Raw genomic sequence first — 17,631 nt, forward strand, 5'->3', positions numbered from 1 at the left:
TTTCCTTGATAATCAGACTAACTTTCCCCTTTCTTAATTTCATCTCATTTCAGAGTTATACCTGCTCCTTGCCACCCTAAATAATTCCTCTCCTTCCTTGATGACTATTCTTCAAATATTTAACTTTTATCATGTCCTCCTCTGGGGCTAGATTGAGCCATTAGGCTCAGCCCTCTGTAAAGGATGGTAAGTAGCTGTGCCAACCCAGGAAACACAGCAGGAGGGAACTTGGCTTCCCTGCTACTGGAGCCCTTTACTGTGGCAAGTAAAGGCCCTAGCGGGGAGGCAGTGTGGAAGGGCTCTGGCAGCTCCCCACTGCCTCCCCCTTGCCAGAACCTTTCCCCACTGCCAGAGCTTTCCAATGTGGTGGGCTCCAGCAGTGGGACACTACACTGCTAAAAATAACAGTGTAGACAGAGATACCATTTGAGCATGTAGAGAGACATGTAGGATATACACCTTATGGTTCTGGTATGTCTGTATTCTGTTTGCCTAAGGCTATACCTCACCATCTAACCACTATTTATATCCATGCTAGCTGGGTGCGCAGTGTCTGTACTCTACACGCTGCTGTAAGTGTTGATGTACTTAAGCATACAACTCAAAACTGCACTGGCCTTTTCAGCTGTCTCATTGCATGCAAACTCCCTGTCAATTTGCTGACTATTATTTCTCGTAGGTCACATTACTGCTTTCCAGCTTTCAGACTGCTGCTGTTCAGATTATTTTATTCCAGTTCTATTAGCTTGCATTTCTCCAAGCTAAATTTCATTTAAATTTGTTGTTTTCTATCTAGGTGCTTTTTTATTATTTCTCTGTCATTCCAGATACCCACAACTCCTCCCTATTTAGTAGCATTTGTAAATTTCATTAATATGCTGTTTACTCACTCTTCCAGATCATTAAATGAATATTAATGAAAACCAGGCCTAGCACAGATCTCTGTAGCATCCCACTCAATAGCTCCCCTGCAACTTGACACTTTGTGGTTTATCATAACCCTTTATTCACAAACTGTCAGACGTTTTTTTTACCCACACCATTGTGTTCATATCCAAGTCAATTAGATTTAAATTTGAAAGTAAGAGATTTATGAGCAACTGTATTAAAAGATTCATGAAAATCCAAGTGTATTATGTCTGTCACTTTCCCTTCATCTGCTAATTTTACCAGTCTGGCAAGAGATATAATCAAATGTGCCTGGCTAGATCTGTTCTTTACAAACCATGCTGCTTGGGTTCTGAGTTCTTTACAAACCCATGATTGGTTCAAAAACCTTGTAAATGTTTAGTGACTTTTTCCCCCTGCAGTATTTGTTGCTTGGTATCTCATGAGACTCTCTTACCAAGTCACAAAGTGCTGTGTTGCAGTGCCAGTTACCTACTACAGTTTAGCAGTCAGTCAGTTTGTAGGATTCATATCTCCTCAAAAGCAAACCTCTTAAAAATTAAGCAATGCCATTCACGCTGCCTATCATGCTATAATGTAGACAGCTGCCATTGATTTAGTGCTTACTGCATTCGTGGTACGGCTCGTCAGAGTGATCACCACAATCATCATCCACATCACATTTCCAGGACTGAGGGATGCAGCGGCCATTGTCACATTTAAACTGGCCTGGAGAGCAGGTCCTACTGGCACAGTGAGAACTATCCTCATCTGAGTTATCCCCACAGTCATCTTCTTTATCACACTGCCAGGCTTCTGGGATACACCGTTTGTTGGCACACTGCCACTGATGTGTCTCACACTGGTGATCAGCTGAAAGAATACACATTTTTATTAGGCTGTTGAAGCTTATAGGAAAGATCTAGCCCTTCAGTGTTATGGGAATTGAATCTGTATTATGTCTCATTGCGTATTAAAGAAATGCTGGTAACTCAATCTGAGTTTAGAATGTACTTGTTCAGTTGAGATACTGATTTCTAATCCTGCGTGGCTATGGCCCACAGGCTGCTTTCATCCAGCTCTCAAAGGCTGCACTATACAACAGAGAGCCTTTGGGGAGAAGACAGACATCCAGAGTTGTTGCTGCCCAGTGCAGGGTGAAGTACAAGCCCAGATGTCGCACTGAGCTAGGGCAGAGGAGCACAGTGATTCAGGGCACCTGAATGACGATATGGCTTTGGGCCACCATGCAAATTCTGACAGTGTGGTGGGCCAGAGAGGAACCACTCTAGTTCCACCCAGCATACTCTCCTGCTAAACCAGCATGCTGCATGCCAGGACACTCGGCACAAGTTAATGCTGCTCAGAGCACCATTAACTTTAGATCCACAATATCTATCTTCCTCAGAGGGAACTCATGCATAGTCACAGAGCAGAAGTCAGTGTTAGCAGTGGTGGGGGTCTGGTGAGGCTTGTGATGTTTGCAGAGTGGGAGTCACATTAAGTGCTAGCCTGTGAGCTGGGGTGTTCACTTTGGCTTTCCACTGATCTCCAGCCTACATGGTTTGGATACCTCTCCCACTGCCCCTTTTACATACACACTAATCCCTTTCTCCAGGAAGAGAGAACATAGCATGATTTCTGCAAACTTCAACACACAGTTTTTCTAGAGCAAGTTTTCCCCCTTATGTAACTGTATGATATACGCCAAAATTATCTGTATTCTACCCAATAAAATAAAGAGATATATGAACTCATTATGCAGTTGTCAATTTCTTACATATTTAATATTCCCCTGTGCCTTACTTAAGAGCTTGACTGTTTGAAATTCATGTAAAATTGAGGTTTCATTTAATTATGATGACATTACAGAAAATACTATCATATGCTAATGGAAGTCAGTGAAAATATCAATTATATGACTACACAGCTTCCTTTTTTCCATTCTCACTGCTCAGACTGCAACTCCCAGTGTAATATTATTTACAAGAGGAGAATAATTAGCTTTCTAATTAGACACAAGCACATGAAACAAGATGGGTTTTAAAAAATGTTAATACACTGTCTCTCACAATTATAATTAGATGCCTACAATTTTTAAAAAAATTCCATCACATTCAGTTCTCCAAAACCATCTGCCTGGGTGTATTGCATTTTGAGCAATTTTCATGTGAAATAATTTTTTCATTGTTTAAAGATGCAGATTATGGTAAGAAGCAGCATGGTCTGATGGACTGAACTGGGAGTTAGAAAATCTTCAGTTCTGAACTTGCCTCTGACACCCAGGGTTTGTCTACATAGAGTTGTTTGTTTAAGATGTTGCGCGGTAACTGCCCCACTAGCTCCTGCTAGCACAAACTAAAAGGTACTTAGTTTGCAGTAACCTAGTCCTGTTTGAAATGAGACAATGTTAACACAAACTAGGTACCTTTTAGTTTGCACGCTTTAGTTAGTGCACGCTGCAACTCACACCATCCAGTCTGGACTGTGGGACTGTGAAGACAAGCTCAATTTCATGGTGTTGCTTTGAGCAAAACACAATAAGATCTATTTTCCACTGCCTTGTATCTTACACCAGTGCAAGTGAAGCAAAGCGAGTGTAAACCATTGCCACTCTGATTTGGTAGCATTTTACACCCTTTTTACCATCACTTTGCACGGGGGTAAATGACTATGTAAGGTGCAAGCAGAAAAAAATCAGGTCTAACATCTGTAAAATACGGTTCATGATTCTCACCTACCTCTTAGGGCAGCTTGTGAGGATTAAATGGTTAGTGTTTATACAATGTTTTGAACATGTGAAGTGCTACACATGTGCCAAGAATAATTATCTGACATTTACCACAAAGTACATGATCTTCATCTGATCTGTCAGGACAATCTGGCAGAGCATTACACAAGAAATGGGGACTAGTGCAGTTCCCATCACTACATTGGAACTGCCCAACACGACAGTATCGGTGTGGGCAAGTCGGCGGTTCATCAGAGCCATCCCTGCAATCTCTCTGTCCATCACATTTCCACCAGATCGGTATGCACCTATAAAGAGAAAATAATATTTCCTTTGATGAAGCAATTACTTTACAGGTGTCCAGCCATCCCTTTAAGGACCAATTGTGGACAAGCTTTTGCCAGTGACATATCATCTTGCAGCATTTGGCTTCAGATATTTCTTGAGCCTCAGTTCTAAATGACATGAGGCCATTTGTCACGTGATAACAAAATATACCACAACATGGTGTTGCCAGTAACAGATGTTGATGATGAAACCTCTGTAACAGGCTCACGGCAAATTAACGTGGACTCAAGTTTGCAGTATTTTTGTGCAAACTGTCACTCAGGGCTTTCTTGAGATTCATCATTCAGATACCTAGGCAAGCCAAATGTTAGCTGGATAGGCTGAGAGAGACAGAGAACAAGATACATTTCCATAAGTGATCTGAAATTTAGATGGAGAATTCCATTAAGTGCATAATTTTAACAGTGACCTATCCATATAAGCAATGGGTGCTCCAGTGTGAGGCAGCACTAAGACTGCTGGTGGTGTAGAGCCAGGATAGCGGGTCTTATGCCTGTCCCCCCAATTCTGGCTCCTGCCACGTAGGGGTGGCCACGGAAAAGGGCCATGGCTGTGCCACCGCATCAGCTGACCCCTTGCTGCCAGAATGGACCCTATGGGCCATTGGCAGCCAGAATAACTTAATCAGTTAACAGCAGAAACAAACATACTGCACAGCATGTAGAAAAGATAGGAGCAGATTCATATTTCATGAATTCACTGGGAAATGGCCTCTGGAGCAACGCATGACTAACACCCCAGTCCTTATTGGATTAGCCATGTGATACAACAAAGCAAGGGCATTAATAAGGAGCTCATCCCATTAGCCAGAAAGGAGGACTCTGCTAGAAATTTTTGCCAGCACAGGAGTCAGACTGGAATTGGCCTTGTCTTTACCACCAGACCCCAGAACCCACAACATGGAGAATTACTACATACTTTCAAGCCTTCCAGGTAAATTAGCCTTAGATATAAATTTTATCCTTAAAGAGATATTAAAAGAAGATACTGACAAAGGACTTACCTTTCACTGTCTGCACAGAGGAACTGGGTGCTGGAGCACATTGGAAGGCAGTGTGCAGTGTTGCCAAGTTGTACCACCATGAAGTTATCGGGACATTCACAAGAATAGCCCTGACCTCCAACTTTTATTAGACACAGATGGGAACAGCCACCATTGTTGGTACCACAAGGATTATTCACTAGTAAAATGGAAGAATAATCATTATACTTCACACCCCCCATAAACAGAAAGACCTTGCAATAGTCTCCTTTTGCACAGAAGGCATTGATATTATCTCTTGCAAATCAAAACAAACAAACAAAAAAATCAGGCACTCAGACAGAAAAATCCGAAGTCTCAACTGTAGTTTACTGAAGATGTATGAACAGTGAACCCTGAAACCGGCTTTAAATCCATACTTCAGGTCTGATTCTGCTCTCACTATTTATCTTACTTTATCAGATAGCCAAATTGAAGACCACCTGTGTAGGTTAACTAAGGGCCTGATCCTTCAAGAAACTGAGTGTGCCTCCTGTGAGGTACCAAGTACCTTCAACTTCTTGTAACGCCAATGGGAGATGTGCACATGGCATGAACCAGGGTTAGGCCCTAATAAGGGCCAGACATCCACATTAAATTTTAAATCTGTTTCCTCACCAATTGGCTGTCTGTATGGATGGTAGACATGGATATCAAATGGCCTGTGTGTGGTGTTCACCAGAACAGTCCTGCCTGATCCATTATATTTATTTCCCTTCTCAACAGTTCTTGTGTTCCAATCAGTCCAATAGATGGTGTCTTCAAAAACTGTAATTGCAAACGGATGAGGTAAAGTCCCATCATATACTGTGTGACGATGTCGTCCCTCTAGGTCAGAGTACCTACATGAACAAAAAGCATGCATAACACTGAGATCAAAGCTGCAAGAGCTTCAGGACTTTAATGTATCTTCTTACAGCAAGCAGTTCATTAGTGGTGATCAGTGGATTCAAAATAATTTAGTTCATTTTGAGATACATAAGGTTTAAATAGGTTTTACTTTAGTTATAGAAACAGACCAAACGCGCAAAAGGAAATACAAAGCCATCCCTAAGAAATGTATCTAGCTGTCCAATGAAGTTTTGTGCATAGATGATAGGTTACTTGTCATGCAGAAAAATGGCTGTATGATTCAAAAAGCTACTCAAAGCTACTTGGCAAAATATACCACCTTTCTTCCTAAATTTTAAATATCCTAGGACTGCTATATGTTACTTTTAACATTTTTAATAGAAAAATCTTCTGTAACGCTCACACTTTTTTCTGACTGTATTAATAACAAAGAAGGCTAAGTTAGAAACTCTGAACAGCAACTTTATGATTAATGAACAAATCAATTAAGAAACTTGGCAAAAATGAATCCAATGGAGAATCTTCCAAGTCTAAATTTTTGACAGAAATGCTAAACGTTAAAATTTTAACATAACTGTTCACTTTCATATTGCTCTAAAAACACTGATTCTTTGTGACTTCACAGTGTCTGTTACAGTAAAATATCTTTAATGGATTATCTCTTTTTGTTATGACCAGGCATTAGCAGGAAATTATGGGAAACATTTTTTTTTTTCTAAAATGGTTAATTTTGACATGGAAACTTGGAAAGGAGCTAAAAGAATAAACACAAAGGAGATTTTTTAGATGTGCTAATTTGGAAATACCTGGAAAGAATCAGAAAGTTAGCTAATTACTTGAGCTGAAATTGAAGTCTAAGAATTTCATCAGCAGAAATTTATTTGACATTTTATAGACTTGTATCAAATGTAGGAAATTAACATAACAAAGCCACAGGTTCCATGCAGTATTGTCGTGAACTTTTAATAAGGGGAACATTAAGGCCAAACTTTCAGCAGAACTCTACAAATGTATGCACATACATTTCTTATCACTGTCCTCAGATCTGTGGGCAAAAAAATGGTAATTACAGATTAAAATGATGATTTGCGTATTCAGTTCTGCCTCAGTTTGGGTTTTGCATCTACATGAAGATGCACTGGCAAATTCTAGCCCAGACTGTGAACCTCTTTCTGAATTTCTGAACAATTACTTCCATGAGCAGTTTCTGAGATTCCAGTGAGACTACTCATGTAACTACTCACTAGTGTGAGTAAAAGGTTTATAGTCTAACCCCCTGCTGCAAAGTTCTGAAGACCCACTGAAAATCTGTCCCTTATTATAATCATTGGAGCTAGCAAATATATGCAATAAAACTTCAAAACAAAAGTGCCAACTGCTGCTCAAGAACAAGTGGAAAAAAACCCCAAAAGTTAATTTTATCCAAATAAGGAGGGAGTCCTTCCTCTTCATCCCCTTTATATCTAACTTCTGATTCCATTTTAATTTAGAATTAGTTAACCCTTTCAATTCTGATGGATTAATTGGATATGTCATTTGTCTAACTGCACTGCGACAGGACATAAAATATCTCTGTATGTTCCATTTAAAAAAAAAAACTTGTTGCCTTGATCCATGCACAAACTGTCAGCAGTGAAGGGGTTAAAAAATTCTTAAAATAAAGTGCTACCACTGAAATTTGGTATGAACAGTTACCCAGTTGCTTTATTCTTCTCTATGTACGTACTCAATGTAGTTTAGATGGGCATCTGCCCAGTAGAGCTTGTCGTTGGTGTAATCTATGGTGAGTCCATTGGGCCACTCTAACTTGGTAGAGATAATCACCGTCTTGTTCTTGCCATCCATGCCCACTCTTCCAACATAGGCTCGGTCTGCCCAGTCAGTCCAATAAACCTGCCTATTTAAACAACATCCATAGTTAGTTTTGTAGGAAAAGATCCTGGGACAAATTCTAGAAGGTACATTTGCAATATAACACCTCATGCATTAAAACAAAACCCATCCCCCACCTCTGGCGCATTTTTGCAGAATGGGAGGATATGATCCAAATATTCTGTAATTATTCTTACTAACAGATGCAAAATGATAACTTAGCATGGACTTTCACACAAACAGCATGAGACTCTCAAACTGCTAGGTGAAAGAAAAACACTCTGGAAATGTCATACCCATATTTTGGATGAACGACAATAGCTCTGGGATACTGAAAGCAGAAGGTGTTGTTGGAGTCCACACACCGATCCACCAATTTTTTCCGGAATCTGCCATCAAGCTCAGCGACATAGAGACAGTCTTTGTATGCATCCACCCAGTACAATTTTCTGAAATGTTTTATAATGAATATTTTACACACTGCTTTATACAAAATAAAGCACCTCACTTTAATTTCACAGCTTTTTTCTCTCTAGAGTAATGATGAATCCACTGTAATGAAAGAAGAATTAATCAGGACCACATACTTCTCAGTCCTCCAATGTGGCCAACATGACAAAAGACAAATGTTGCCAACTGTTGCTCAGGGCTCAAACTGGGTAGATACAAATCCATATGCTGTACTCCCACCTTTCCCGAGCCATGTGCCACATCGCCCTATCCTCTCCTCTGACATTGGCACCACTGGCCAATTACTGCTACTGGTGCCAAATTCAAAACTGTAGCTGGTCAACTGGGGAATAAACCCCCCATCACAGGCAGCTGCCTGCAGCACATGGCCAGCACAGGGTGTCACTACCGCTCCTTTTCCTCCCCTCTTCTCTTACCAAGAAATGGCAACAAGGAGATGGCCTGGAGAGGGGCCAGCAAGGGAGACGTACAATGCCCTGGGTCATGAGTGGGGTTGCGGGTGGGGCTGCCATAAGAATCACCATCTTTCCCTCCCTCCCCTGCAGTTTGATCTCTGCTCTCACCAAACCAAAGGAGTGAAAAAATATGCATGGTTATAAAGTACTGTCACTTATGGAGACAAGGGTAACACTCTGGGTAAGACCTCTGTTGTAAGAATCATTCATCACAGCACACCCAGAAAAATCTGGTTCTCAAATGGCACTGTTAATGAGGTTTCCCTGGTTAATAAGAGTATTTTTAAATATAAAAATTCAGGTTTTATCAATTGTCTTTGCTATATCCCTCCCAGTCAAGACGTTTCCTATCACATCAGAGAGGTGGATCTTCTATTAATTATTCTTATTACTATTATTAAACTTGGTCCATTAACATAAATGTTCAAAAGTCTTTGCATTACCGTGGTGCCTTTATTGCACATTTGGACTATAAGAACCCCAGGCTAGAACATGTTTTGTTGCTAGCAGAACTGAGCATAGGGCTAGGAGCCAGAAACTTTCTAATCATGCTCTGCAACTAACTTGCTGTGTGTGTTTGCTAAACCTCTCTCAGTCTGGCTTCCCCATCACCAAAACAGGAATAACACAATGTACCCATCTCACATGGCTGTTGTGAGGATTAATTAGTGAATGTTTGTACAGCATTTTGAAAATATAAAGCACCCTATAAGAGCTAAGTAGTATTATGAATAATTATTATTGACATTATTAGGATACTGTTATACTGGGTGTATGGTATGTGGGTTGAAAACCAGTCCCAAACAAGTTTCTGAACTCATATTTTTCACATTAAAAAGGCATAACTTCCTTAATAGCTCAGAAAAGCTAAAAACATTTTCTTACCTGCCAACCCAGTCCACAGCAATACCTTCCCCATTTGGCACATCATCACTTATTACTGTCTCCTTGTTTGTCCCATTTAGGAACATTCTTTCAATGACCTTCCTCCCCACATCAATCCAGTACAACCTCTTTTCCACCCTGTCAAAGTCCAGTGCCACCACATTTCTTAGTCCTTGCAAAATGAGAGAGTAAGACTGGCCATCTGCTGTGAGATTTCTCAGATAGTAACGGTTGCTAAAAATAAGGTAGGGGGAGATATTACTATTTTGCCGGCAACTTTTTCCATCAGGCTCACGGATGTAGCCTGGAGCGCACTTACAGATGTAGGAGCCAGCAGTGTTCTCACAAATCTGACTACATACTGATGGCGTTTCATTGCATTCATCAATATCATCACATGTCCGTTTATCGGACATGAGTCTGTGTCCAGTATGACAAGAACAATAGAAACTAGTCAGGGTGTCTGTGCAATTATGATCACATCCGCTGATTGAAGGGTCATTACATTCATTAATACCTGTGGTACAAAAACAAAAACATTATTATTCAAGCAACTGAGTTACCCAGAAAACAATGCAGCCCCTATCCAAAGTATTCATAAGAGTCAACATCATGACAAGTGGGCAACAACTTTTGTTCCAAAAATACCAAAATATTCTAAATCTTGGGTGGTTACAATTGAGTTGCCAGGGGCAGATCCTCACCCAGTGTAAATTATCATGCTCCACTGAAGTCAATGGGACTATGATAATTTACACCAGTGGCGGATCTGCCCCCAAATTCTGTCAGTGCAGAATAGTATTATTTCTCAGAAGGAATACATATATATAGTTATAACTATTTATCTGGCATATTTTCATATCTAAAATCTGTGGTGATATATTCATTCTATTTACCAAGTACTGGCTAATTTTCATGGCTTAAGTATATGAATTGATGTGCTATATTTAAAAGATAGCATATTGTGTCATGATTTAATAATTAATAAGTGTGCGATATATGTATGCATTCTTCATACATCTTATTGGCAAGTCCAGATGGAACATGGAGCATCTTAATTAACCTGCTGACTTAATTTTTTTTAAATTGTCTAAAACGTGTAAAATAAAATATCAGAACCCTAATCCCCTACCACCAACACTCCACACGTACCGCATCCTTTTTCATCGCTATTATCAAAGCAATCATCCAGCCGATTGCAGATTTTAACCATTTCAATGCAGTTTCCATTGTCACATTTAAAATGATGGGGAGAGCAAGTTGCTTCTGGTGTATTACAGAGGTGTTCCAGCTCATCAGATTCATCCCCACAATCATTATCCCCATCGCAGATGTATGCCTTTGAAATGCAGCGCCCATTTTGACATGTGAACTGGTGCTGTTGGCAGGGCTGATAGATGCACCCTCTCTCGTCGCTGCTATCACCACAGTCGTTCCGCCTGTCACACCTGGAAAGAAAGGTGGTGTTGTTAAACACATAAAGATAGTGACCGTTGGATGGACAGAGAAGTAGATACACACCTGGTCATGCAAATCCTTACTCCCAACAGTACCCCGTTACTCACATGAATAGTTCAAATGAAATCAAAATGTATTCATGCAAGTACAGCTATTGAAGAAACCAGTGAGACTCCTCCCATTAAAAGTAACTGTGCCCAGAAGTACAGGTTTAATGCCATCGGTAGGCTGTGGTAATATTAAAATACTCAAGCATCCCAGAGGTTTTAAAATAAAAACTTACATGTGAATGCACTGCACATAAATTATTTCACACTTAAATGTAATCCTATTTAATGACGAAGTAAGTATAAAAACTGAAATGAATTCATTCCTTCATTTGAAACTATTTGCAAGGCTTTTGTATTGTTGCTGAAGTACATACAGACCTGTAAGAGTTTCGGATGCACAGTCCATTGTTACATGTGAATTCATTTTCAGTGCAAGACCGTCGCGTGCAGTTTTGATGTTCATCGTAAGCATCACTGCAGTCAGCATCTCCATCGCAGACCCACACCTGAGGGATACACCTCCTCAGGGGGGGCCTATTGTTCACACATGTAAACTCAGTGGCTGTGCAGCTGCGGTTTGCTAAAATAAAACACATTTGCTAAGTAACTGAAGTAGAGTTATTTTCATTTTACATGTATAAAATATGCATTCCCCATTCACATCTAGGCATGTGTACCAGAAATTTCATGCAGAAATTCATTCAAATGTATCTTATCCATTGCAAAAAGCCAGATTTATTCCTGGTGTATCTCCACTGACTGCAGCTATGTGTGGAGGGTAGTGTCGTGCCCCACAATGCCCCAGGGAGAAGCAGCATTCCTCCCAGAGCTCCCTGGTAACCCCTGCTGTTACACCCCTTCTGCGGATGCAGCATTCTTTCCCTTGGTGCCAGGCCAGTGCATCAGGAAGCAGAGCTAAGACCCTGCCTCTCCCTACTCACTCCTTTGAGATGCTTGTTCCCCAGAGGGCAAATCAAGGGAGCCAATAACTGCTAAAGGGCACAAGGAAGAGGGCCAGGCTTCCTGCACTTCTTCTCTTTGTGCATCCATTAAACAGCCTGGCACAACCTGACCCTCTGCTCTCCAGCTAATAGGATTTCTACTGGAACTTTGCTGACATTAATACCTGATACTGATTCACAAGAAAAGATGTACTGCCATGATCAGGCACTATATATGTTGAAGTTGTTACTGCAGTCTGTGTTAAACAAACACGCCGTGTTAATTTCATCTCAAAGCAGTTTATAATTCAAGGCTGTTGAATGGAACGGGACAAAATGAGAAGGGATTTTTTTGATGAGAATTTTAATTCCAAAAATGTAGAATAAAATAAGGAATTATACAAAATAGTCTGACAGAAAAAAAGTTATGTCATGCAGACTGTTCAGTAAATCTATCTTGGTCTGAAAGCCAGTGGGCTGCCCCTAGCACAGGAGTGGGCAAACTACAGCCATGGGCCGGATTCGGCCCGTCAGGGCTTTGGATCCGGCCCGCGGGATTGCTCCACGTGGGCCCGCAAGCTGGCGCCGCTCTGCAGAAGTGGCCGGCACCACTTCCGTGGGGCCCCCGGGTTGGGGGGCAGAGGGCTCCGTGCATTGCCTTTGCCTCCAGGCACCGCCCCCCACAGCTCCCATTGACCGGGAATGGGGAACCGTGGCCAATGGGAGCTTCGAAGGAGGTACCTGGAGGCGCGGCAAGGGCAGCACACGTGGAGCCCTCCGCCCCTCCTTCCCCCCACCAGGGGCCGCAGCGCTTCCTGGAGCCGAGCTGCACGGCGCAGCGTGGGGCCGGGGCCAGGGCAGGCGCCGGGCCGGAGCCCGAACCCCGCCTGCATTCAACCACCCAACTCCCTGCCCTAAGCTCCCTGCCTGCAACTCTCACCCCTCCTGCACTCCAACTCCCTGCCCAGAGCCCCCTCGTACACCCCGCACCCCTCCTGCACCCCAACCCCCTGCCCTGAGCCCCCTCTTGCACTCCGCACCCCTCCTGCACCCCTGCCCTGAGCCCCCTCCTGCACTCCGCACCCCTCCTGCACCCCAACCCCCTTCCCTGAGCCCCCTCATGCACCCCACACCACTCCTCTGCCCCAATCCCTTGCCCTGAGCCCCTTCCTGCACACCGCAATCCCTCCCGCACCCCAACCCCCTGCCCCGGCCCTGCATACAATTTCCCCACCCAGATGTGGCCCTCAGCCCCAAAAGTTTGCCCACCCCTGCCCTAGCACAATACTTTATTTGTATTAGACACCTACCACAGTTATGTCTTTGATCTTCATCACTCATATCCCCGCAGTCATTATCACCGTCACAGATCCAGCTTGCTGGGATACATCTGCCATCATCACACCTGAACTGGTTACTTGAACAAGTCCGCACATGGGACACTTAAAAAATGAATAGAATTACTCTGCTTGTTAAACTAGCCTGCACCGTTGTAATAACCTACTAATTGAAACATTCTTTAGGACAGGTTTACTCCAGTGAAATGTAAGAGGAAAGCTCAAAAATTAGAACCTAGGTCAAATCACACTTGCTGAGATAAGATGAACACCACTTCTCCGTGCCCCATTTTCTCTTTATTGGTCAATTACACTAACAACCCCTACAAACACATTACTGCTTTGATTATTAGTATGTCAATCTTGTTATTCATCAAAAGTAGACTGTTAAGGAAATCTGAAATTAGGAAACTTGGTAAACTTGAAGCAGGCATCAAATCTAACATGAATTCAACAGTCCTGACAGTGACCGTACTAATTTTACTATGTACGTTTATAATTGCTTGTTTGTAATCAGGGGCTGAGGTTTTTGGAGCAATCCAGAGACCTTTTAGACAGGTCTTAATAAGGTTGAAGGTGTGTCAGTTTGAATTCCTCCAAAAGCAGGCATGTGTCTCAGAGCTCTAGAAATGCAGGCAAAAAGTCACAATCATTTCTACGTTTGAAATCAAAAGGTGTAGTTTTTATTTTAATAAATACATTGCTAGTAATAAACCAACAGTACATTACCAGCTATCACTTGAATTTCTCATACCTCATGAAATGTGGAGAATGAGACATTTTCATCACAAGACATCAGCCCATTTTCAATCACAAGAAAATCCTATTCTCCTGTTACAGTACCAGTTTTTTCCACTGATATCTGCCACATTGTACTCTACTCGTTTCCCAGTGATTTTGGTCTTCCTCCTCTTCCGCCCTATGGAGAAAATACCTAGCTTCTTCCCCACTTCCTTCTCCCTTCCCTTTCTTATTTCCCTGTTTACTCTAATCAGTTTCCATCCTGCATACAGGACCTGATTATTCCAAGGAATTATGGGACACTCAGAATCCTAGAATGCCCCAGTCTCACACTATCTGAAGTTTCAGAGTAGCAGCCGTGTTAGTCTGTATCCGCAAAAAGAACAGGAGTACTTGTGGCACCTTAGAGACTAACAAATTTATTTGAGCATAAGCTTTCGTGGGCTACAGCCCACTTCATCGGATGCATGTAGTGGAAAATATCCGAAGTGTAGCCCTCTCTCCACACCTTTTTCCCCAAATGTCGGAGCGCATATGCACTCTTCATGTCCAAGACCATTCCAAAATACAGGCTACCCCACATCAGCCAATTCACCAACACTGTTGTTTCAAAGGAGAAAGGAATGGTTTTCATTTACGAGTAATCAATCATGATAGCTAAGAGAATTCGCATTCCACACAGAGCTTTTGTGATGCAGACACTAAGACAGGGTCAGGCAAACTTTTTGGCCTGAGGGCCGCATTGGGTTTCATAAATTGTATGGAGGGCCGGGTAGGGGAGGGGGTTGTGGCTCGGCCCCCACCTCCTATCTGCCCCCCCCCGGACTCCTGCCCCATCCAACCCCCCCAGTTCCCTGACGGCCCCTCTGGGACCCCTGCCCCATCCACACCCCCCCGCTCCCTGTCCCCTGATTGCCCCCGGACCTCCGCTGCCACATCCAACCCCTCCTCTCATTCCTGACGGCCCCCCCGGGACCCCTACCCCATCCAACCACCCCTTCTCCCTGTCCCCTGATTGTCCCCTGCCGCCCCATCCAACCCCCCCCTCCTTCCTGACTGCCCCCCGGGACCCCTGCCCCCATTCAACCCTGTTTCCCCCCGACCACCATCCACACCCTCGCCCCCGACCACCACCCCGAACTCCCCTGCCCTCTATCCAACCTCCCCTGCTTGGATGTGGCCTGTGGGCCATAGTTTGCCCACCCCTGCACTAAGAAATAAATTGAAACTACAGGCTCATATCACCCAAGCCACTGAACAGGCCTTAAAATGTTTTTCCAGTTACTACCAGCCTGGACTGGATTTGTACTGCTGATCTAGAAGAGAAATTATTTATTTCCCATAACGAATTTCCTGAGCCATCCCATTCCCCAGAACAGTTCTCTTTTAACTGCACACTCACCACAAGAGGCGGGTTCATCAGAGCCATCAGCACAGTCTACTCCTTGATCACAGTACCAATGAGCAGGAATACAACGTCCAGATGTACAACGAAACTCACTATTTGTGCAAGTCAGTGAGACTGGAAGAAAAAACCTATGTATGACTTCTTTCTTTTTGTTACCCTTCCAACTTGTTTTAAGTTGCTTTTGAGTCCATGATACGCAAAAACATTATAGACCCCAAAAAAGAAAAAGAAAAAATTATGCTAGCAAGGATGCCCTTTCATATTCTATCTGCAGAGCTTTTTGTACAATCTAGCTGCTCTTTCCATTCAACTACTGGGTCAAATTCTCTCCTTAGACAAGTACATGCAGCTTCTATTGTTGCATCCACTTATGGGAATGCAGAATGTGCCCCTAGTATAAGATTCCACAGAGCAGCTAGAGAGCAAAGCACATTGTACATTTATAGTTGAGATGAGACTAAGATGATTTTCACTTTAAGAATAATAGGAAAAGGCAACTCTACAAGCCAGACTGTTTGGACTTGATCTTGTTATCTTCACTGTTTCCCTACAACTAAGGAATTCAGGGGCATTGAATGTATTGCTCATTAACACCCTTGAGTTGTTTCAGTTTCCCTTTTGTCCCTCTCTTCCTCCCACTTTCCCTTTATCTCTTTTTCTTCCACAGTGCACTACACTTTTGCCTTCTCGCACCCGCTCTCCATGCAGAACACCCATCAGTAATATAGCAGCACTTCCAAGATTTATGATACAAAGGGACGGAAGCACATCCTTCATTAGCAGCACAAGACTTACAATTCCTACTGGTTGGCAAAGGTGCCAAAATTTCTTCCTGTCACACATGCTCCACCCCTAAACTGACCATATTCTGTGGGCAAAAGCTGGGCTTGTATTTTAGAAAGATTGGGTGAAAGACCATTCAATTCAATGTAGATAACTATGAGGTAATGACAACCCACTAAATCACTACAAAGTACAGAGCAGTGGTAGTAAACATACCTCGTACACTTTATAAATTGATCTGGGATACCTTAAACATGGAAGGAAATACATACAACCAACTTCTATGCTAGCAAACAAAGATCTGGTAGTTATGACTGAGAGAAAACTAGATGCTTTTACACAGTACTTAGAAGCAATAATAAAAGACTAAATGTTTTCTAGAATATATAAACACTTCAGAGAAGTAAAACAAACTATAGTCTAGATTGTGTAAACCAAAGTATTGAGCAAAAGAAAGAGGAAGTTATTCTAGCACTAAGGGACTGGCGAAGGCACATTCAGAATAGTGTGCTCAATTCTGGTAACCTTGAAAAATATGATGTAGATCAGTGGTTTTCAACCTTTTTTCATTTGCGGATCCCTAAAAAATTTCGAATGGAGGTGCAGACCACTTTGGAAATCTAAGACATAGTCTGCAGACCCCCAGAGTCCGCAGACGACAGGTTGAAAACCACTGATGTAGAAGGTACAGCAAAGAATAACCAGAATGGATAAAGGATTCTTGAAATACTAAACAAAAAAGATAGAGAAATTATGCCTGATTTCATTGGGAAAAGCTGAGACTACATAAATGGTGAGCACATTATGGTACATATACCTCATAAACCTCAGGGAGTATAAAGAACAGATGTTACAAGAACATTTGAGCTTGTACCAAAGGCACCAGAGGAATGAATTACTGAAGTGAAGAAAGGTGATTAGGGCACTATAGCTCAGTGGTTTGAGCACTGGCCTGCTAAACCCAGGGTTGTGAGTTCAATCCTTGAGGGGGCCACTTAGGGATCTGGGGCAAAATCAGTACTTGGTCCTGCTAGTGAAGGCAGGGGGCTGGACTCGATGACCTTTCAGGGTCCCTTACAGCTCTAGGAGATAGGTATATCTCCATATATTTACTTACCACAATGAGTGGGGCTCTCATCACTCATGTCTCCACAGTCGTTATCTCCATCACACAGATATGTTCGAGGAATGCAAATGTTTGTGCTTTGACATTTTGTAAAATCAGACTGGCAAGTGCGTTCAGCTTTAAGAGGGAAAGAGAAAGAAAATGTTTAGAACATTTTTATCCCACTAAACCGTATCATTTTGAAAGAAACACAATGTTGTTAAAATAAAATTTACTCTGGAGTAAATTTTCAGCGTCTTATATAAGTTTTAGCTAAGAGACTGC

General features: G+C 42.3%; 1 protein-coding gene across 1 annotated transcript in view; it reads right to left on the reverse strand.

The window, feature by feature from the left end:
• The window catches only part of LRP2 (LDL receptor related protein 2), a 174,718-nt gene that overhangs the window by 40,762 nt on the left and 116,325 nt on the right, over positions 1-17,631 (reverse strand). Inside the window, exons 46-57 of the mRNA XM_065412898.1 lie at positions 17,359-17,484; positions 15,453-15,572; positions 13,283-13,414; positions 11,410-11,611; positions 10,676-10,971; positions 9,524-10,040; positions 8,009-8,161; positions 7,567-7,737; positions 5,607-5,830; positions 4,971-5,148; positions 3,731-3,927; positions 1,516-1,761 (exon numbers count right to left, since the gene is read on the reverse strand). Of these exons, the coding sequence (XP_065268970.1) occupies positions 1,516-1,761; positions 3,731-3,927; positions 4,971-5,148; positions 5,607-5,830; positions 7,567-7,737; positions 8,009-8,161; positions 9,524-10,040; positions 10,676-10,971; positions 11,410-11,611; positions 13,283-13,414; positions 15,453-15,572; positions 17,359-17,484 (2,562 nt within the window). The remainder of the gene's footprint in view (positions 1-1,515; positions 1,762-3,730; positions 3,928-4,970; positions 5,149-5,606; positions 5,831-7,566; positions 7,738-8,008; positions 8,162-9,523; positions 10,041-10,675; positions 10,972-11,409; positions 11,612-13,282; positions 13,415-15,452; positions 15,573-17,358; positions 17,485-17,631) is intronic.

This window comes from Emys orbicularis, chromosome 11 (genome assembly GCF_028017835.1).
Source record: "Emys orbicularis isolate rEmyOrb1 chromosome 11, rEmyOrb1.hap1, whole genome shotgun sequence".
NCBI classification, from domain to species: domain Eukaryota; kingdom Metazoa; phylum Chordata; order Testudines; family Emydidae; genus Emys; species Emys orbicularis.